This window comes from Anopheles ziemanni, chromosome 3 (genome assembly GCF_943734765.1).
Source record: "Anopheles ziemanni chromosome 3, idAnoZiCoDA_A2_x.2, whole genome shotgun sequence".
NCBI classification, from domain to species: Eukaryota; Metazoa; Arthropoda; class Insecta; order Diptera; family Culicidae; genus Anopheles; species Anopheles ziemanni.
In genome coordinates, this window is record NC_080706.1 from 11,321,323 (window position 1) to 11,342,042 (window position 20,720).

General features: G+C 44.6%; 4 protein-coding genes across 5 annotated transcripts; 2 read left to right on the forward strand and 2 right to left on the reverse strand.

Moving 5' to 3' along the window:
* The first annotated feature begins 5,674 nt into the window (after nucleotides 1-5,674).
* On the forward strand, nucleotides 5,675-6,190 carry LOC131286188 (zinc finger protein 593 homolog). Its single transcript, XM_058315109.1, has one exon. It carries the CDS (start codon nucleotides 5,700-5,702, stop codon nucleotides 6,186-6,188), a length of 489 nt encoding a protein of 162 aa, XP_058171092.1. The 5' UTR covers nucleotides 5,675-5,699; the 3' UTR covers nucleotides 6,189-6,190.
* Nucleotides 6,191-6,207: 17 nt separating this feature from the next.
* Nucleotides 6,208-7,895, reverse strand: LOC131286189 (methionine aminopeptidase 1). 2 transcript variants are annotated; one of them, XM_058315110.1, is made up of 5 exons: nucleotides 7,792-7,895; nucleotides 7,509-7,694; nucleotides 6,843-7,428; nucleotides 6,634-6,773; nucleotides 6,208-6,549 (listed from the first exon to the last, which is right to left on the reverse strand). In XM_058315110.1, the coding sequence occupies exons 2-5, from the start codon at nucleotides 7,672-7,674 to the stop codon at nucleotides 6,317-6,319; spliced, it is 1,125 nt and encodes a 374-aa protein (XP_058171093.1). In that variant the 5' UTR covers nucleotides 7,675-7,694; nucleotides 7,792-7,895; the 3' UTR covers nucleotides 6,208-6,316. The 2 variants fall into 2 exon arrangements, with proteins under 2 accessions (XP_058171093.1, XP_058171094.1); XM_058315111.1 differs by having other exon boundaries at nucleotides 7,509-7,699; nucleotides 7,792-7,870.
* Nucleotides 7,896-8,156: 261 nt separating this feature from the next.
* Nucleotides 8,157-8,716, reverse strand: LOC131288048 (UDP-N-acetylglucosamine transferase subunit ALG13 homolog). Its single transcript, XM_058317145.1, has one exon. It carries the CDS (start codon nucleotides 8,681-8,683, stop codon nucleotides 8,168-8,170), a length of 516 nt encoding a protein of 171 aa, XP_058173128.1. The 5' UTR covers nucleotides 8,684-8,716; the 3' UTR covers nucleotides 8,157-8,167.
* A 7,470-nt stretch (nucleotides 8,717-16,186) lies between these two features.
* Nucleotides 16,187-20,399, forward strand: LOC131289248 (aminopeptidase N). Its single transcript, XM_058318464.1, has 10 exons — nucleotides 16,187-17,058; nucleotides 17,551-17,709; nucleotides 17,773-18,146; nucleotides 18,208-18,547; nucleotides 18,617-19,017; nucleotides 19,087-19,367; nucleotides 19,435-19,634; nucleotides 19,708-20,019; nucleotides 20,095-20,176; nucleotides 20,265-20,399. The coding sequence occupies exons 1-10, from the start codon at nucleotides 16,187-16,189 to the stop codon at nucleotides 20,397-20,399; spliced, it is 3,156 nt and encodes a 1,051-aa protein (XP_058174447.1).
* The last annotated feature ends 321 nt before the right edge of the window (nucleotides 20,400-20,720 follow it).

A 20,720-nucleotide genomic window follows, 5' to 3' on the forward strand; every position in this document is an offset into this window, starting at 1 on the left:
TTTTTTGCTGTCGCGTTTTGTCCTCTCCATGTCATGCGATGGGAAGGAAAACTTCGGATCCCGATCGCCAATGCTGAGGACCGTCGGACGTTGAGGTCCTGGCGGGTTGGAAAAACAAACCCCATCAATAAAAACTTGTCGCCCGTGAAGCGTGAGGAAAGGGTTTTAAAAGGGAAGGGTGCCATATAAATTCCATTTCCATCCCGGGGAAGACGGACCGCGTGGTTTTAAGGGTCACATCCTTTTCACTCGTGAATAAATATGTATGTGTATGTGTGTGTGTGTGTCCAGCGTTGGTTTATGTTTGTTGATTTTTTTTGTGTTTTGCTTTGTTCCTACCCCATCCTATTTGATTTTCTTGTCAGATTATTTTTGCCGCAGAAGTCCGCAAACAAAGTCTCGGTCGGTCCTCAAGTCACGTTGAGTAATCATGTATCCCTCGGGTTGGGTGGACGGTGGTGGGTCCTCTAGCCTTGGCCAACGACTTGGCTAGAAGTGTCACCCACTCTTAAACGCCTCCGGCCAGTGCCGGTCGAGGCATCAGACGATAGACGATCCTGGCTGACGGTCGTTTGGGAGTTTTAATGAAAGTGAAGCGTTGGCGTATCATCATTTCATTTCTTCCACTCTTCAAGCGTTTGGGCACCATCAACGGGAGCGGGCCGGGCTTAAGGCTTAGTGACTCGGAAGGGTTCGAAAGGATTCGAAAATTCGTGCATATTGTAGTGAGGAATTTCCCAAATTAAATTTGCGCCACTATTTTCACCCTCTTCCCGTAGGCGACGTCCGCTTGTCGATGGTACTATTTTTTGTGCACATTCACACGATTGGCTTTAATGTGTTCTTCGGAAAAATGTGACCCAGACACATCGAAACCTTCTGGGGATGCTGCGATAATGTGTGGCCCTCCCGAAACTTTGCTCCGGAACCGTCAGTACATCTATCAAACATCATCACCGCGGTCCATCAACCACGACACCCGGGACAGTTCCAGCGCAGCCTGTAGTGTTGCTACAGAACACCAGCGAGCAAAGGAACAGGAACAACAGCTCGTGTTTGGTAATGAGGCAATATAAACAACAAGCAATATCGCCACTGCCCGTCTCTCCGGAGGCGACCTTTTGGCGCACGCGGTAGTGTGTTTTGCTTGCCCGACCTGGAAGGGAGAGGAGTTTACGGAAAATCGTTCCACGATGTCGAGGCCGACAGGGCCAATCCAACAATCAGTAACGTTGGACGATAGATGACACGAACCATCAGCGCAGGAGCGCAAGTGGCTCAACCAAGCGTAGGGGAAAGATGAGCAAGATGCACTTCCTTAAGTGACAAAATCCATTTCTGTATTCTTTGTTACGAAAATCATCCCTTATGTCAACAATTAAATTCCTTGACCCTTTTGCTATCAACGATACATACCCTGTTGTTCTGGAAATTTAAAAAAAGGCTAAAGCATCTTCTGATTCAAAATTTTGCAAGGACACTCCATGAAAGAAATTCATACCTTATTTTATACGTACAAAATGGCTTGTGCTGAACGCAAAACGAATGCACGGTAAATTCAACGACGCTAATGAAAAATAACGGTTGGAAAAAAGAGTTAATCATCTTTTTTTTTAAATAAACTTCTTTTCTTTTGCTCATAAAGACTGATGCACTCACCGGTGTATCTTGCCCAACCTTTCCCTATCGCCTCGTGGAGAGACCCGCGCCATCCTATCTCGTTGCACTCCAGTTGATTGATTGGGATGCAACGGGATGTTTCGACAGTGGTTTGATGGGTTTTTCCTACTGTTTTATTTTTTCAATTTTTTGGATAACCATTTAACCTGCCCGCATTGTCTGCGCTATGCGCCTCATTACGTTAATTCAGGGTTTCCCACTGCCCAGCGAATGTCCCGGACAAGTGGAAAAAGGAAAAATTACGCTTCGGTTAAACGGTCAATGGAAAGGCTTTCCTCCCGCTCGCTGGGAGTACCGGGAGGAAGGAACGATAAATAACTCACGCATGATCGCCTCTGGGAGAATTGCTTAAATGCGCGTGGAAGGCGGTCTCGAAGCAAACCGGGATGAAACATCTTGGCCGACATTTCATGGGAAAGGTGAATCGCTTCTCTTCGTACCTATCGAACGGTCAAACTTTGTCGTCCTCCCCAGGCCTGGGGATGACCGCGCCGCGTATCGACACTGCAATCAGCACAACCGAATGGTGGAAAATAATAAAAGTAACATGAAATCGAAACAAAAAACCACACACACCTCAACAAAACCTTTGGGGAAAAAAAGGAAACATTGCCGCCTGTGTTTCCATCCCGAACTTCGCTTTCACATTGGCCCAGCATCTCACGAAACGTTCGACTCGTTCTTGCACTGATTCTACACGGTCGCTGATATGCGCACTGATAAGAGCAACAATCAACAGCAGACGGGCGCTAGTTTAACGGGGATCCGTAGCGTTAGCCTTCTGCATTTTTCTTACAGACTCGCTGTTAACCCTGGTGTCTACGACCGCATACCGGGGAATGTTTAGTTTGGTGTAGACTTCTTCTGACCGACCTAACTTAAGGATCGAACGTAGTGAATTTTCTCTGTGATATGGCCAAAGAAAGGGTGGAACAACATGGGCAAAAACATCTTTTTTACCGCGACTAGCTTACTCGGGTATGCCGTACCGATTGGAAACCGATGAATATTTGGGTTTATGTACCTTTGTTTCAGTGTCCAGAGTTCTAGGACTACCCGTGCGAAGGTTACAAAAAATTACAAAAAAAATCCTTTGAATTCCATTAAAAAATGTATGGCATTTCGGGAATGCAGGCCGCAGAGGATCTGTTGAGATTTTGGTCGGAAACACTAGGGTTAATAAACATTGCAACAAGAGATAGGAATAGATCGTGGTATCGTCCAATCCTGATGATGATAGGATTCGCATAAAAGGACGCACAACTTGTTCTTGCACATTTTCAGTTCTTTTTCACATCGCTTTTCTTTTTCACACGAACTGCATCTGGTGCATGCTGAGATCGGTATGAACACAACAACAGAGCCCCGCTACACGACCCGAAAACTCAAAAACTTCTCGGCGAGAAGAGGGGAACAACCGAGAAGTTTACGTCAAAAACTTTTCAGCTCCGTGAGCTGAAAACTGCACCCGAGAAGTTTTTGGCAGCTAACCGAAAACTCAAATGCGTCAGAAGAAGAAGACGAAAAAGAAATAAATGTAAACATAACAAATCTCAAAAACAAAATAAACGAACATATGGTGATAAATTTACGTGTTTCTTTTGTAGTTACGGTTAGTTAATATTTTGTTATTTTATAGCTAGAATATCAATTATAAATTCACTATAGATCAGGGGTTCGCAAAGTCCGGCCCACCAACTGATTCCAAAATCTAAAAGTTTCAAAAAGTTTAATGATAAAGATTAAAATATTTTATTCTACCACTTTTTATGTAACTTGAGAACATCAAAATCTTCCTTCTTCATGCGAAGAAAGTTAATTATAGTTTCATTTGCTTGCTCTGCTACAGTATTGTCCAGCAAACGGTTGCCATCTTCTTGCCTCCGCACAATACGCCTGTTGCGTTGTTGCAAGTTTTGGGTACTCAACTCGATGACCCGCGATAGGGTAGTTAGCCACACTTCAACAGATTATCCATCTTTTACTTTTTGTGTGAATTGAAATAAGATCTTGTTTGCTTTGAAGGAAGATTTTTGAGCTAACTGAAAAATCAAAAACAAAAACCTCGTTGCGCCGCAAAGTTTTGAGTTTGCGGCTCGTGTAGCGTGGCTCACAGAATTGGTACCACAAAACGCGGCTACACGAACCGAGAAGATTTTGACGTAAACTTATACGGTTTTTGAGTTCTCGGTTGGAGTTTTCGGTTCGTGTAGCGGCCCGGACACAACACAATGAAGACGTACCGCGATCAAACAGGCTCCAGCTTCCCTTGCTTTTCCACAAACGCTCCTAAGCGACCGTATGCAACGACGGGCAAATTGACACTGAACAGCGAAACAGTTTCGGTGCGTTCGGGTGCCGAAGTTTGTCACGTTCAAACCGTTTGTCCCTTTTTAACAGCTTCGGCTGAAATCGCCTTTTTGCTTAAAACTTTCAAATTTTACCGTCGATTTTTACAATCCGACCACATTTCTTTTGAAGATAACTTTAGGCCAGAAAAGATGTCTTATGTTTGGCAGTTTTATTTCTAGGTCTTGAGAGTCGATTTTCATTTTCGAGAAAAGGAAAGCTACTTTTGTTCCTCGATGAGAGAAAAAGGAGTGATGTAACTAGGACAGCCACCTAGTTTATGTAGCTAGCTATCTGAAACAAAACCAAAAATAACATTATGCTAAACCATTTATCTAGATGTAATACCACATTGTTTCTATCACCAGCACTTCTTTCCAAACATGTATGGAGATAACCTACCTTTTGACTATAGATCAATTGATAGAATTTAAGTACAATTTAGGTAAGCCGAAATACCTCGGAATTTAATAACGATTTTTTCAATTCCGAAATATTTCAATGACAAATGTCAAATTGTCAAAAGTTTCATTTCTTTGTTAACCGCTGTTTAAACTTGCCTGGAATTCCCGGTGGCGGGAACGGGAAAAAGTTGCCCAGATTCGACAAAATATCCAGCGGGAACGAGCTTATTCGTCCGATCTGTCAAAGTGAAGCTTTGTTTACGTTTTAGTTTGTTTACGTGATCTAAATTGGCGGCAGGTAAAAGTGGAATTGTGAGTCATTATTGGACATATGGCTGTCACAGTCGGTCCTACAGCACGAGCCCCTGCATAGGAGCTCGTGTCAGAGTCGGTATGCCTCTGAGTACGAGTAAGGGAACTAACGTTCGACTTAACGTAGGAGGATATACCCCGACTCGCATAAAAGAAGAAGAAGAAGAAGTGAGTCATTATCAAATATAAAGTTTATGAATGGTGTTGTTGAGTTCCTCCTCCAAAATTTTGCGTCGAAGACTACTCGCATTTTGGTTTCTCTCCAACAACATCGGCCGCATCCATATACGTTGCCCATACCGACGTTGTTGTAGCAAGCGAATGAAACTTTTCATGAAACGTTTCAATTACGCAAATGCGTCCGTTCCCGCCGGGTCGTAGTTTCGCGTTTTTTAAACATAGCGGGAACGAAATCCGTTTTTTTCATATGGAGTTTCCCGTCGTCCAGCGGGATTCCCGCTGGACGGCGGGAATATTCGTGCGAATACCGCTGTGTCTAGCCGTCGCTTTACAATTTGAAGCACCCTGTGAACTAGTGATGGAACAACTGAATCCCTACAAGGATTCGAATCTTTCGACTCAAATCCATTCTGAGATCCGGATCTTCGAATCCGAATCCCAATCCGTCATATCATACATGCTCATCTAATGCCGATTTTTCATATGATGTCTTACTTTAACAATTGTACAATCAATGGTTGAATTAATCCAAAGGCTAAATCGAGCTTGTGAATGGTCCCCAGGACCATCTGGAGCGCTATCGCTATCCGCTCCCAGTGGAAGCTGTTTCAATTCAGTTCCGAGGCTTCAAACTGAAGCACCCTGTGAACCGTCAGACTTTTGTACCTCGTGGATTTCAACAATCCTGTGTTTTGTTTTCTATCGGCAAACGTTTGCCCGTAATTTATTCACTTTCCTCATACAAACTCCATTTCAACCGGACAGAGAACAGAAATGCCGTACCGAAGGAAGAAAATGCACGATGGAAATACGCATCTACGCCGTCGCTGGAGACTACGGTCCCGAAAGAAGGATTTAGACGAGATCGATGCCGATTTGAAGAAAAATCCGGAACAGCTACTGCAGCAAGAAATTGATTTGGATAAACCCGGATTCGCACAGTTCTACTGCATACATTGTGCGACGTACTACATCAACGACCAGGCCATGCAAGCGCACTTCCGCACGAAGGTACACAAACGGCGCTTGAAGGCGCTCGAAATCGAACCATATACGGTAGAAGATTCGTTGAGAGCCGCGGGGCACGGTAGCTTTGTCCAGCCGCAAAAACGAAAGATGGAAACGCAACCGTCACTGCCAGAGGTTGAGGCAGGTAAACGGATTAAAGTAGATACCGTCATGGAAGATGAAAAACCTGCCAAGCGGGAGCTATCTAAAGCGAAAAAGTATACCGACTTTAAGCAAGTGTTGGAAGAATTGTAATAAACCGGTTAAATAAACGATGAAAAAAAGAGGATGTTTATTTGAAAATTAACGTTGGGACTGGGAACGATTTGCATGATCCTATCCTCTTATGGTTGGTACGATTCCAGCGCTGTAACCCTCAGGGTTCACATGTGATCCATAAAGTGCGGTGTGCCAGTTTCGTTTCGTCGCTTCGTCAGAATGTCGCAACCAGTCTCCGTTACGAGCAAAGTTTGTTCGAACTGCGCCGAATACTTACCGTCCGCGGTAACCGCAGTCCAATCATCTGGCCACGATACATCTCGCCAGGTACCTTCCGAAATCATTGGTTCAATCGTAAAGCAGTGTCCTGGTTTCATGACGCCTACAGCTGAGTTTTCTACAATGGGAAAAATTTTCAACTGCATTAGTATGATTATTTGAGAACGCCGGGATGAATGTGTAGCATCAGAACACAGCTTACTGGCATAATGGGGTACATTAGGGGCAGTATGGAACAATCGATGTATTCCATGTCCACAATAGCTCTTAACAACACTATATCCATGGGCTTGCACATGCTTTTGGATTACGTTTCCTATTTCACGATAGCGTTCACCGGGCCTGAGGGTAGAAAAGGGTAAACATGTTCTTTGTAGTTCTTGTAGGCAATGTTTTATGAGAAAAACATACTTAACGATGTCAATCGCCTTCATTAACGCCTCATATGTGACCTGCACCAGCTTCTTATGCTGTTCCTGAACATTTCCCACGAAGAACGTTTCGTTCAAATCCCCATGGAAGCCGCGATGGTATACCGTGACGTCAACATTGCACAAATCTCCATCCTCCAGCGGACGCTTGTCCGGTATTCCATGGCAGATAACTTCATTCACCGAAGTGCAACAAGACTTCGGAAAGTTGTAATAATTCAACGGACTAGGATAGCACTCCCGCTCGATGGCAGCCTCATGAACAGCACGATCTATTTCGTCCGTGGTGACGCCGACACCGCACACTCTGGCAGCTTCGTCAAGTACCTCACGTCCCAATCGGCAGGCCACACGCATGCCCTCAATTTCCTCGTCATCCAGAATCTTGATCGTATTATTCCCCCGTAGTGCTTCCTCCGACTTGGATCGACCTTCCTTGTGATCCGCATAGTCCGGCCGGGGAATCGCAAGCGGGACCGTGCGCATAGGCGACTGTTCGAAGGGCCGCAGCTTGCCGGTGAACGTATAGTAAGGCCACGGGTTGTACGCGTTGGAATCCTTATCCTCTGTGGGACGGAAATAGGGCAGATTATTGGTATGCAGTGCTGGGCCGAGCAATGGGCCGGTCTTAAAAGCTTGCGCTTACTTGCGAGCAGATGGATGAATTTGTGCTCCTTCCAGGATCCTTTGAAACACTCCTGGCTGCAGAAGAAGGATCCTTGAATGCCTAGCTTCAAGCACACTGGACACTGCAGCGTTGCCGACTTCTTACAGTTGTCCGTTCCGCAGAGGTGTTTCGCCATTTCACTCATCTTGCTAATTCACAGGCGCACTTTACTAGCAACGATACGACGAAGTGTAGACGGCGTTTACGAAATGCAGGCGATTCGATAAAAAATGGTAAATCAAGCAAATAAAACAAGAATTACCTAACTGTACGGGAGAAGAAACCGGTTAATCCTTATAAGAACAAGAATGCTTCATGCATGCTTTAATTTTCCTTTTTTTCACTGCTGTCGTTTTGACAACAAAGACGTCAGTTGTGCAACGTTGTTTATGCTCAACCACCCTAGCGGCTTTGTGATAAAATGTTTATCATTTACGAGAAATCGACAATAAAATTCTAAGGAATGCAAATGTCGCTTAATTTACAATTTATTTTATAAATTTATTCCTTTATTCTCAAAGGCGATGCATGAGCAAAAACATTGTAGCATAATCATTTTCCAAACAATCACAGATTTTTTAAAGTAATTTTGTAGAGAGCCCACACATGTATTACTTTACCCTACACTTCTGTTGCTTTTATTTAAAGCCCATAAACTTGTCCAAGTGGTCAACGAAACTATCTAATGCCCCTGGGGCAAGACTTTGCAACTGACTAAAATCACTACCAACTAATGTTGACTGCAGAGTGTCCGGAGTGCAGTAAAATAAACATTTTTCTTTGTTAAGCCGCTCAGCTAACTCGGTTTGATGATTGTCCATCAGGGTTTCGTTGACTACGACAATCAGGGTTTTTCCGGCTTCCAGCACCTCTATGCAGCTTCCAGCTCCGGCGTGGCTTATCACGAGATCCGCCTTGGAAATGTCGTCCGCAATGTTGCTTTTCAGACTGTAGCCAGTAACACTGATGGTGGTGCGTTGGTTCGCATTCCGAAGATCAGGTTCCAAGCCTTTTCCAAACTGTATCGTAAGCGTTTCGCAACCGAGATTAACTAGCTCTTCCAGGACGTCGTTAGAGATGACTGCACGAACTAATTCGTCGAACTGTGTTGTGCCAACGGTAACGAACACGTTCTTGAACGATTTTTTGATCATTGTGGAAATTAAATATCTATTCTGGACCTTTAAACGAATTTGTATAGAAATGAGACATGTGGTTTTCGTTTCCGAAACGTAAAGAACGTAAACAAATATTTTGACGTAAACAGCTGTTCAAGAATTACTTCATTCATGAGTATCGGGCCCTCTGATAGTCGCGTTGTTGTCATTTGTCATCCACCAAATGAACAGAATGAACTGATGAATGCGAAAAACAATCATTTCGATTTCGAACAACCAGGGGCGGAAAACAATTTTGATTTCGTCGTTTCAGTTGCGTATGGATGTTCAAACCCAGAGGTTGCGTACTGAGAGGCCGCGGCGTGTTTCAAGTGTATTTAACATGTGCATCGATTCTAAACTCTACGCCGGCAGACATCAACACGTTTAGGCAAGAAATGTATCAAAATAGCCATTCCGCGTGTGTGGTGCATGGTGCATGAAGAGTATTTAAAAACTACTCTTACGCTGAACCTATCAAGAAGCAGTACAAATAATAAGACGAATCAATTCCTTGCCGAAAATAGCGCGTGATAAAAAAAACACAAACAATTCAAAGTGAGTTCGGACGACGATGTAAAGAAAAGATCAGATGATCATATAGATGAACATCCGACACGATTACAAGGTGTTTTCGTAAAACAGTCTTTCATCACTGTCTTCGCGCCGCGTTGATTAATTTATAAAGTCGAACGAATAATTAAAAACACAAGTGCGAGTTGGGATTCTATGTGGTCGGGCGATATGCAGTATCCTTCAAGCAAAGGGTTTCCATATTTCAACAGATTGGTAAACATCTTACACGTTGCGTAAAACTAGAAATACATTTTCTCCGAAGTTGGGTGAGTACTGCTAATATACTAAAATCCTTTCTAGTCAAAACCTCTTCCCGTACGATCTGCAGGCACCAATGTATACTTTGCCATCCTTGGCACCATCGTATTAATTTAAGGTGGATGAAAACATTAAACACTTCCCAGAACTAGTACACGAGCATTTGTAAGCGGGTCGATCACCACGCGGATAAACAGTTCATGATCGATGGCCCGATGATGGATCGCGAAGATGGAAGCGTCGGTGGCTTGTTGGCCAATTAGCACCGCACTGCTAGATATAACGCATTGCAATCCTCTGGCCATATGGATAAACCTCCTAGTTTGTGCCGATGCAGGTGCTGTCCAAGTATCGGTATTCCGTACCTTACATTTGATATGCGGCTATAATAACCAATCGATCAATTGCGCATCGTAAGAGCGGGTGGTTGCCGCTTATGAAATGCATGCGGCCGTGTGGCAGTCAACATGTACACTTTTATCTGTCTGGTCGTTTCGTTCAAATTGTAACATCCCGGTGCCACTTGTGTGATTGAGGTGTTAACAGACAGCTCGTATAGGCATTTATTGTTTCATAGATGTCAAATGAACCATTCTCTATTACTGGAAAATTAATGGATATAAACCAACGAAAAGAAAGAAGGAGGAACATTCTCAATAATCGATATCGAAATTTGAAATCTATAAAACCGATTCTTTGGGGATCAGGATACGTCAAATGATAGAAAAACTTGAACACAGCATTGTAGAAATATTCGCACGGACAAATCTTGGAAACAAAACAAACGTTCTCTAATAAATCCAAACGACCAGTTGATCGACATAATGGAAACGGTATGCGCGGGACTTTAATCCCAAAAGACAAAACGGTCCGGCAACAGCTGGCCTTGAATCAATTCAAGTGCCAATCTACGATCCTAAATTCCCTGGCATCACTACTGGACCGGCTCCGGGTATCAGCGAGACCGCGCAAAAGTAGCGACGGAAGGCACTTTCTCATCCCGGAAAGAGTGTGGAGCGAGAAAACAAAGTATATTCCGCTTCCTTCCGCCCTGCTCCCGTCAGCCGCTTTCAGACCATTCCCACCAGGCACGGGATGGACGGCCAGCAATCCTGGGATTACTCAATCTTCTACGGTAAATACGACCAGCCGCTCGAATTACCTCGGCAGGCAGCATGGCGTCCCCCATAATCTCCCTGCAAAGCTAGAGGATGCTCTAGGTATCGGACCGATTGGACGATAGTACGCAGTGGTGTGAACTGGCTACAGTTCACTCGCCACGACCCTGATTTGATAAATCAATTATGTTTGAACGTTACTTCTCCCGCATCATCCACCGAATCCGACCATATGTTGCAACCGATCGGCGTATTGCCCAGGAGTGATGAATCATGGAACAGTTACGATGCGATGCGCTTTTTCTCTTTTAACTGAAAGTGTTCAACTGCACAAGAGTCCGCACCCGGTACTCTACAAGGTCGGGGGTAAAGTTTGTCCAGCGTTCATTAGATGCTTCGAAGGACGAAGTGTTCTTTCACCCGGAAAGCATATCGACATATTGGATGTTGTATCACCGATATAACAATGTGATTACGTGGTTTCATACCCCTTGAAGTAGGCAATGTTAATGCATTGCACGTGTCGTATCTATTTCCGGAAAGGATAACGATTTAATTTAATTCCAAATTGTTTCTCTTACAAAGGACCTATTCCATGCGTCTGCCCTACGCACTCTATGCCAAGATATGCGTAACAGTGTTTTCTTTCTTATCTAATCTGACAGTGTAAGATAGCAAGTTCGCTACTATCGTTAGATGCTCCAATTGATTCGCAGGTTCTGCTTTAGTGGCACAACAGTTGCGAATATCCAAGGTCATGTACATTTTTCGAAGAATTTCTTGGCAAATTAAAGTACACGAAATTAGTGTAGTTGGAGAAGCATTTACGAGTATCATCATGAGAAAAACTTTTTTTATCAATTCTTATTACAGTTTTTGTACATAAAGCATAGGAATTAGAAACATGGTTATTGAACAATGAACTGTATAGCCAATCCAAGGAATTATAATGGATTGTTTCGATAAAATCGATAAAATCTGTTAATCATGTTTTGATAACACATCAATGATATCAATTTATCCGCTTGTTTCATCGGCACGAATCACGCACTTCCAAGCAATCCAAGTTGGCCGACGTCATACTACGTTTCCCAACAAGGGAACGGATGGTAGGTTTGAGTCGAGTGACGCTCCAGCTGGGGGCAACCCGACCCTTTAACCTCACCCGAACCTGCGCTCATTTCGTATGCGGGAGCGAGCATAATTCGTTAACGAATCCGTTCGGGATGCGATTGGATTAATTGTCCCAGCGTGCGTGTGACAATAAGCTCCAGTAGTAGCAGCACTCGCCGCCGGTTTCACTCTGGGCTTGTGAAGGTCTATTTTATTTTATTCGAGCTTCGGGCAATGGTACCCCGGCTCGGTCAGTGACTTATGTTGTAGCCGATGTTCAACCCGGCCAGGCCGACGAACCGGACAACTTAGAACGGAAAAGAACGGGCCATAAAACCACCCCTACTTGGGTCGAGCACAAACCAAGCCGCAAAAGGAGCCGATTTATTTCTTTGCCTTCGCTCGGAACCAGCGTTCAGATGTGTTTCTTTGCGGTTGACGTTATGATGATTTGCCACGCCGTTAAGCTACTTTTTTTGGACCGATATAAATGTGTACTATCCGTCTCATAACGAAGCGATTCCACACTAACCCGCATTTAGGGTACAAATCGATATCGGGCGGTGTGATAACAAAGAAGAATTGCGAATGCTAATTTCGGCAACCTATTTGCAGTAAAAGTGTGTTTAAATTTGTATAAAAAAAGTGTTTTGTATAAAAAAACAGAGGATTGTTAAAATAAAATCTTATACTGGATTTTGTGCACTTATTTGTATTCATTTGTATACATTTTAATTGTTTTAATACCGACTGATTCGTAAACTTCCAAATTTTCTAAAAGACAAAAACCATCATTGATGAAGCGAACGGTTTCCACGAGGAATTATAAAATATTTTATATAAATTTGAACCATCATGTTCCATTGTTCATCGTACCGAATTCAGTCGGACACTTTGGAGGCGCCCCCTTGGGTGGCTCCGGTATCATCCCTTTGATTTGAAATGGTAATACCGACGGTCTTTTCTTCGTCTTCGGGCAGGAACGAGTGGCGTGCGAGGTTAGCATAACAATATGCTGCCGTCACTGTGATCCCACCGACCGCCATTCTCTTCCGTTCGCCACCGAACGACACTGGCCACGGCGAATGGTTTGCGGCCGAAATAATATAATAGAATATCAAACGAAAGCGAGAACGCGACGAGATGAGATCGAGCGGGGGCGCCCTGGTGATGTGTTTAAAAATTTAACCATTACTTAAAACCCCACTGCGGAAGACCGCAAGTACAATGGGGTTTTGAGAAATTGAACGAAAAAAAAAATCGGGCCACATAAAACTGAGAAGGAGACGAGGGAATAGAATTTAATACGACCACATCCGGTCCGGGTCTGCTGTGGTTCGTAACGCTGTATCTTTCTCCCGTTCGTCGGGATGCACTGGTGACAAAATAGGGTAAGCTTCCTTCGGCCACATTTCCAGTCCGTGCAGCATAACTTAAGTTATGCTGGTTAATTGTTGCATTTAAATTCAACGTGATTGGGTGGTGCACCCATGCCGGCCGGCCTGTGGGGGCTTCATGATCGCGCTGGTTCTGGACTGTAAATCTGTCCCAACGCCAAACGCTAACCAGCATGTAACAATGCAAGTTCTTTGAGTGGTGAAGGATTTCCGTGATTACCAGTCTTGCCGCTTCCTTCGCTGCCCCCTCCGCAACCGTTTTGTCTGAGGCCATCGTAAACGATCATCGTTTTTCCTTCAATAACTACCGCTTCCTCCGTATGCCTCAACCGGATGACAGCCGACGAGCGACGGGATCGGTGCCGGTAATTTAATCGGCAAATATTTCATACGAGTTGACAGGACACCCGGTTGGTCGCTCCGTCCTGTAATCGAACCGCATCGGGTAAACGTTCTTGAACCGTGGCTCGTATGATGTCGGATTTTTCGGGGTACAGTACTAGTGGCCAAAGCTGGTCGCAGATCCGGTGTAGAATTTCTCCGACCCGCTTTGGTCGATTTGCACTGGATCGGGTGAGCATCAATCTCCGCTCGGATCGACAGTCTCTTCCTGACACCTTTCGATTCATCCAACCTGCTGCTGGTGCTGTGAATTGCGGTACCGTTAGTGTGTCTCGAAACAGTTTACTTTACACCGGTTGGTTTGTTTTATTTTTTCGTTTATTTTTTATTTTTGTTTCCTACGACATCCCGAAACTGATGCTGCAATGGAAGAAGCTCATGCAAGGCGTCCAGTTGACATGCCGTTATCACCGTTTCACGGTTCAACTCCTTTTCGAAGCGAACTGATGGAACGGTCGTAGCCCAGTGAAGTAAAGCACAAGTGGACGTTTTTTCTTCTTGTTCGATGTAAAGAGGACATTGGTCACCATTGACTCTGGTATGGCGTAGATGAGGGCGAACCTTTGCAAATCATTATCAGTCGAAAAGACGAACGACGAAAAAGAATACTTTGGAACAGCAAGGAAACGAGGCCAACGTGAATGAGATTAGAATGAATGCAAACAATTGAAATATTTTAATAATTTGTTTAAAGCAAAGTTGTTTCCTAATCACCGTTAAAGTATAATCAATACTGGGAAAAGTGGAGACCGAATTATGCCTCTCCTTTGTTACCTTCTTCTTCTTGGCGTAACGACCTCTTGGTCATGCCTGCCCGTTAAGGGCTTACGAGACTTGTTTCCCTGTTGTAGTACGTGGATAGTCAGTCCTCTCGTACAGGGGAGGGTCCGGTCTCGGTTGGGATTCGAACCCACGCCGTCGAGGTGGTGAGCCCCAACGCTCATGAGCCGATTTTCTAACCGGCGCTACCGCTCGGCTGTCGCGGACCCCCTTTGTTACCTTATATCTAATGAATATAATTTTATTTTTCGTATGACATGTAGAAAGTGTTTATCATTTGTATTCACTTTCAAGTTTCATTGTCAAGATCAATTTCCCTAACTTCCGAAGAGAAGTTAAGCTAGTCAATGATTAGATTTGATCCTCAGAAATACACATTTTGTTTTTCAATAGGAAACATTTATAGGTTGGCCTTTAAACAAACTACAGTATTTTCATACATCAAATTTTGATATTATAAATTTACAACCCGGATTAACGCCAAATTTTCGCACTGCTATAACTAATGCTAACACATTAATTAGAGAAAAAATACATTTTATACAACTTTTTTTTCATTAACTACGGGCATATCTTTTTTTAGAGCATATGGTAACTTTTCGAAGGGTTCTGTTGTGCATTATTCAAAAATACAAATGGACTCCTACATCCTTTTTCATAATTTCAATTTATTTTTTAACTGAGACCTTCACGGAACGTTGCGCAAAGAATGGGTTTCATGCCAAGCGGAATTAACGGGGAATGAAAAAAAAGTTGACTGAAAAATAATCAGTCTAAACATTTGCAACGACATCGCCGTCGCCATATGGGCCGCATGCCTTTTTGGCTTTTGTGAATAAGGGTGTCGGCCCATCCCGCCACGAACAGGACGAATGCCGTTTCCATGCCGAAGATTATGTCGTCTTGCAATTCTCTCACGCGTTCTTCCTGCGGCGGTCGGCTGCGAAATGGTTTTGCGGGAAAAGAGGGGTGAAAAATGTGGACAAGAAAGTGAACACCGTGAAACGTAGCCGCACAAGGCAGCGAAGGAAACGAATGTGATTGGATTATGCATGTGACTCATTACTGTGTGCCGGATGTGTCGAATATTTGAATGAAAAAAAAAAATGGGACGTGGTTCGTTTTGCGGTTTCAATTCCGTTGCAAACGGTTGACATTAAGCCGGAAAACCGGATAGAAAAGAACGATAAAATGACACAAAAAGGATATTCTAGGCAATGGGGGTTGCTGATTGAGTAAGACATCGATTGGAAACGACTTTGTTTAATCGCCTCGAATCGACCCTTTTCGGCGCATATCGCACACAGCGTTTCATGTTCCAGCAGGGTTAACAATATTTTTTTAATTTCTGTTAAACATTTTTAGTCCAAATTTAGGTGAAAGCCAGTTATACCTAATGTATTTCAACGTTTTTTCAGTTAGATTGTCAAAAAAACGTTTCGGTTTTATTACGATAGTGTTTTGATGAAATTAACCCATGGTTTTTAATTGACCATAAATTAATACCGCTTCCTTCATTAGGTAAAAATAAAGTAAAACACAAGCAAAGTCTTCACAGGCAATGGAAGTCTATAAATTGCTTGAGGTCATAAAACATACCGCATCCAGAAGAAATATAATTCCTGAAGTAGACCATCCTTGCTTCCCGACATGGTTATGTTTTTAATCGATTCAAATTAATGCAATCCAGATTAATAAAGACCATCGTTGCGCTCATTCCCAGCATTCCTCCAGATAGCCGACAAGTGAGATCGGGATCGATTGGTCGAATTTAATGTCGTCCCCAGCAGTAACAGAAGACCGGCGTTAACAGTTATCAATCGAGTAACAGCAACGCACATCAACAGCATAGAGTCATGAACAATAACAGCAAGATGCAAATCCGAGAATCACTCGCCGTAGAGGTGGACGGCACAACGGTCCAAGGGCCCCGGGGCTACCTTATCACACGGACGACGCTGCTGGCCACAGTTGCCATCGTGTGCTGCCTTCTGTTTGGCTCCGGACTGCTGATTTATCACTTTGCCTCTTGCGAGGAGCATCTTCTTGGGTCCCTTCCGCATACGACAATCTGCGAACATCAACACTCATCGGCATCGCACCAGCACCAGCATCAACAGGTTCTGGCCGTTACCGAAGTGCCGCCTGTGACCTCTGCGGTAGTGACCCAGGCACCTATCCACACGGACGGTGTGCCTACCGACAGCGGCCTACCGGGCAACACCGGAACCGATGCCATGGCACAACCTTCGTCGAACGACAGCGACACGGCGATTACGTCAGCGGCTCGGGAGAACTTGCGCCTGCCTCGATCGATCGAACCCGTTGCGTACGACATTCGGCTCGTACCGTGGCTGGTGGAGGACAACTTTACCTTCCACGGCACGGTAGAAATCGTCGTCAACGTGCTCGAAGGCTGCGACAACGTGACGCTCCATGCGGCTGCCCTCGTCATCCACGAGGCAACCGTGGAGCGGCGGATGGTGGATGAACAGGCAGGAAAATCACCGTCAAATGCAGACGGGGAAACTACGGAAAATCCGATAGTAGAAAGGATCGAAATCGACCGTAACCTTACCATCGACAGCAAGCAGTTCTATGTGCTGATGCTGAAGACGCCCCTTCGCAAGGGCGATCAGTATGTGGTCCGGCTTCGTTACGAGGGCGTACTGAATAACTATCTGCAAGGGTTCTATCGCAGCTCGTATACAGCGAACAATGAAACGAGGTAACGTTAGCGGTTGGATGTTAAGATATCTCCAATACATTTTGTACCCCATAGGTGTTTAGCTGATAACGATCTGTTGCTTTCTTTTATTACAGTAGACTCATGATTATCCGCGGTTATTCCAGATTGTTTAACTGCTTTTGGTATTTGCTATCAGACGTTCCTAGCTTAATCGCTTGATATAAAGTAAATCACACGAAAAAGAACTTTTATTAAATATATACTTAATTATGGTATGGTTAGTATTACTTCTTAGGTATAATCTCAAAACAGTAAAAATAATCCCACTCTTGGGCGCGTATAATCGAGAGTCTGCTGAATTTGTACATACAAACCTATGTAGTATAATAAGTAATCTAATTTTACCCTTGTAGAATGTATGTAAATTGAAACTACAGGAATAGTACAACAAAACTGCTTTTTTAATAATGAAAATAAGCTTGTAGAGTTGGTTGTTTCGCTATTCAATAAAAAACTTAACCTTCGTTTTAGGTGGACTGCTACGACACAATTCCAACCAACGGATGCACGACGTGCCTTTCCGTGTTTCGATGAGCCTGCACTTAAGGCACGGTTCAACATCAGCATTGCCCGACCAAAGGATATGGTCTCACTGTCCAATATGCCTCGGTTGCGTTCCTACGATGCAAGGTAAGTGCATTTGCATGGTCGGACGCGTGGTCTCCAGTGTTCTAGATTGAACCACACTTACAGCGACATCGAGGGTTACGTGTGGGACGTTTACCAGCAGTCCGTACCGATGTCCACGTACCTGGTGGCATTCGTCGTGTGTGACTTCCGCAACCTGACGGAGGGTAACTTTTCGGTTTGGGCGCGTTCCGACTCGATCCGATCGGCTCAGTACGCGCTGAGCGTCGGTCCGAAGTTGCTCAAGTTCCTGGAGGACTTTTTCCACATCGAGTATCCGCTGCCCAAGGTGGACATGATTGCCCTGCCGGATTTCAGTGCCGGGGCGATGGAAAACTGGGGCCTCATAACGTACCGCGAGACGGCAATGCTGTACGAGGAGAACGTGTCCGCCCTCAGCAATAAGCAACATGTGATCACCGTTGTGGCGCATGAGCTCGGTTAGTTGTAGTGTGTTCTCGTTTGGTATGGTTAGTAAAATAGTATCCTTCACATCCGTAGCCCACCAGTGGTTTGGCAATCTGGTGACACCCTCGTGGTGGACCGACCTATGGCTGAACGAAGGTTTCGCCAGCTACATGGAATACCTCGGGGTGGACGCGGTTGAACCGAAGTGGAAGCCGATGGAACAGTTCGTGGTCAACGAGCTGCACAATGTGTTCTCGCTGGACGCCCTCTCGTCGTCGCATCAAATTTCGGTAGAGGTGCACAATCCGGAGGAAATTCATGAGATTTTCGACAAAATTTCCTACGGCAAGGGTGCCACCATCATCCGCATGATGGATCACTTCCTCACGACGGACGTGTTTAAGCGGGGACTGACGAACTATCTAAACGAAAAGTATGTGCACGCCCACCGCACTTTGTTGGTGTAATGCCATGTGAACCCATGATTTGATTTTCCTTCCAGAAAGTACCAGAGTGCAAACCAGGATGATCTGTGGGAATATCTCACCAACGAAGCTCGACGAGGGGGCATCTTCGATGAGTACACTTCGGTGAAGGAAATCATGGACACTTGGACGCTGCAGACCGGATTTCCCGTGGTATCCGTGCTACGCAACTACGACATGAACAGCATCGTGTTTCGCCAGGAACGGTTCTCGTTTGCAAATGCCCTTAACGTTTCCGATGCGGCCCTGCTGGGCGAGCGGTTCCTTTGGTGGATTCCGATAACCTACACCACACTCGGCGAAAGTAATTTCCGCCAGACGAAGCCAAATATTTGGATGAAAGCCGAGGCATCGTTGGAAATGAACAATCACGACATTCCCAGCCACGACTGGATTGTGGTGAACGTGCAACAGACAGGTGAGCAGACAGCCGTTAACAGATACTTAGTGCCATTATAATCAAACTCTTACACGGTCTCGTCTTTAGGATACTATCGAGTAAACTACGATCAACGCAACTGGCAAATGATAGTTAGTCATCTGCAAGACAGAACCAAGTTTCGATCGATAGCGGCCTCAAATCGTGCGCAGCTGATCGATGACGCGTTGAATTTAGCCCGTGCGGGGTACTTGGACTACGCGATTGCACTGAATGTTACCCGATACCTCGAGCACGAGACAGACTACGTACCGTGGAAGACAGCCATTGCTTCGTTAAACTACATCGACTCGATGCTCATCCGTACCAGAAATTACGGACTGTTCAAGGTGTGATAGCGCTGTTTAAACTTAGACAGTATGTTTTACATTAACGATTTTAATATACTCCATGCAGAAATACTCATTAGAGTTGATGGAAAAGATCTACGCAGAAGTAGGCTTCGAGGATCACCCCGGTAATGATTTGCTGGTTGTGTATAAGCGAATAAGTGTGCTGAAAGCTTTGTGCCACTTGGGAAGCAAGGATTGCGTTAATAATTGCATTCGCAAATACTACGATTGGATGCAGCAACCAAATCCGGACATTAACAATCCGTGAGTATTCTATTGAGTTCTGTCCAGCACGGAAGCGTGTGAGTTTTCTAGCATTTTCCTTTCCATTCGGTAGAATTTCACCCAACCTCAAAAGTACCGTGTACTGCACGGCCATCAAATATGGCGACGAAACAGAATGGGATTTTGCCTGGGAACGGTTCCAGAAGGCGACCGTTGCAAGCGAGAAGGAGATTCTTCTCTCCGCCATGGGTTGCTCTCGGGTACCGTGGATACTGACGCGATACCTCGAGAGCTCGATGTCTGACGAGTCTGGCATTCGGAAGCAGGATGCATTCCGAGTGTTCTTGTCCGTGGCGGACAATGTCATCGGTCAGTCACTCGCGTTCGACTATATGCGCAACAATTGGTCAAAATTGAAGGAATAGTAAGTACATTTAGGGGAATACCATGGTACTCAAGTTTGCGGTTCTTTATTGCACGTCTAAACATTTGTTTTCAGCTTCGGTGCTTCTATGTCAAACTTGAACATTATTCTCAAGTACTCGACGAAACGGTTCAATACCGAGTCGGAGCTACTAGCGGTACGTTACAACACAAACAAAACCGTTGCCCAAAACCCAACTGATTGGCAATGTTACATATTTTTTAAACTATTTTCATCTTTCACAGCTCAAGGAGTTTGCCGAAACACATTTGAAAGATAGTGGCCGCACCATACAGCAGGCAATTGAGCTGACGGAGGCAAATATTGCGTGGTTAAACCGAAACGCGCAGCCGATTGTTAATTGGCTTAATGAGGTTTAGGAACGTAGTGTGGTCTCTTGGCCAGTTCGGGGTGGAACAGTGGACTTATCCAAAGCGTAAAAGATCGAGGTAGCAACGGCTAGCCGGTAGTAACTCAATTAGTTGCAAGCAGTTTTATTGATTTAAGGAGCGTACTTAAGATAAATAAAGTTATATGATAGTTTGGAATTACTGTGCATACCGGAGATGCTTGACGGCCGTTGAGAGAGAAATGTTACAAATAGCGCACGTGATCGATCCAAAAACTGAGCTGGATCGTTTAGTGCCTCAACAGGTTAAAGTACTTGCCTAAAATTTTACGAAAAAAACACTTTCACGTAT

What these genes read in the sequence shown, in the direction of transcription:
- LOC131286189 (XM_058315110.1), bottom strand. Translation starts at nt 7,674, where the DNA reads ATGAGTGAAATGGCGAAACACCTCTGCGGAACGGACAACTGTAAGAAG. An exon ending in ATTCATCCATCTGCTCGCAA is followed by an intron (nt 7,429 to 7,508) that starts GTAAGCGCAAGC and finishes TCCGTCCCACAG; the next exon opens with AGGATAAGGATTCCAACGCG. An exon ending in AAGGCGATTGACATCGTTAA is followed by an intron (nt 6,774 to 6,842) that starts GTATGTTTTTCT and finishes TTCTACCCTCAG; the next exon opens with GCCCGGTGAACGCTATCGTG.
- LOC131289248 (XM_058318464.1), top strand. Translation starts at nt 16,187, where the DNA reads ATGAACAATAACAGCAAGATGCAAATCCGAGAATCACTCGCCGTAGAG. An exon ending in AATCCGGACATTAACAATCC is followed by an intron (nt 19,635 to 19,707) that starts GTGAGTATTCTA and finishes TCCATTCGGTAG; the next exon opens with AATTTCACCCAACCTCAAAA. An exon ending in TGGTCAAAATTGAAGGAATA is followed by an intron (nt 20,020 to 20,094) that starts GTAAGTACATTT and finishes ATTTGTTTTCAG; the next exon opens with CTTCGGTGCTTCTATGTCAA.
- LOC131288048 (XM_058317145.1), bottom strand. Translation starts at nt 8,683, where the DNA reads ATGATCAAAAAATCGTTCAAGAACGTGTTCGTTACCGTTGGCACAACA.
- LOC131286188 (XM_058315109.1), top strand. Translation starts at nt 5,700, where the DNA reads ATGCCGTACCGAAGGAAGAAAATGCACGATGGAAATACGCATCTACGC.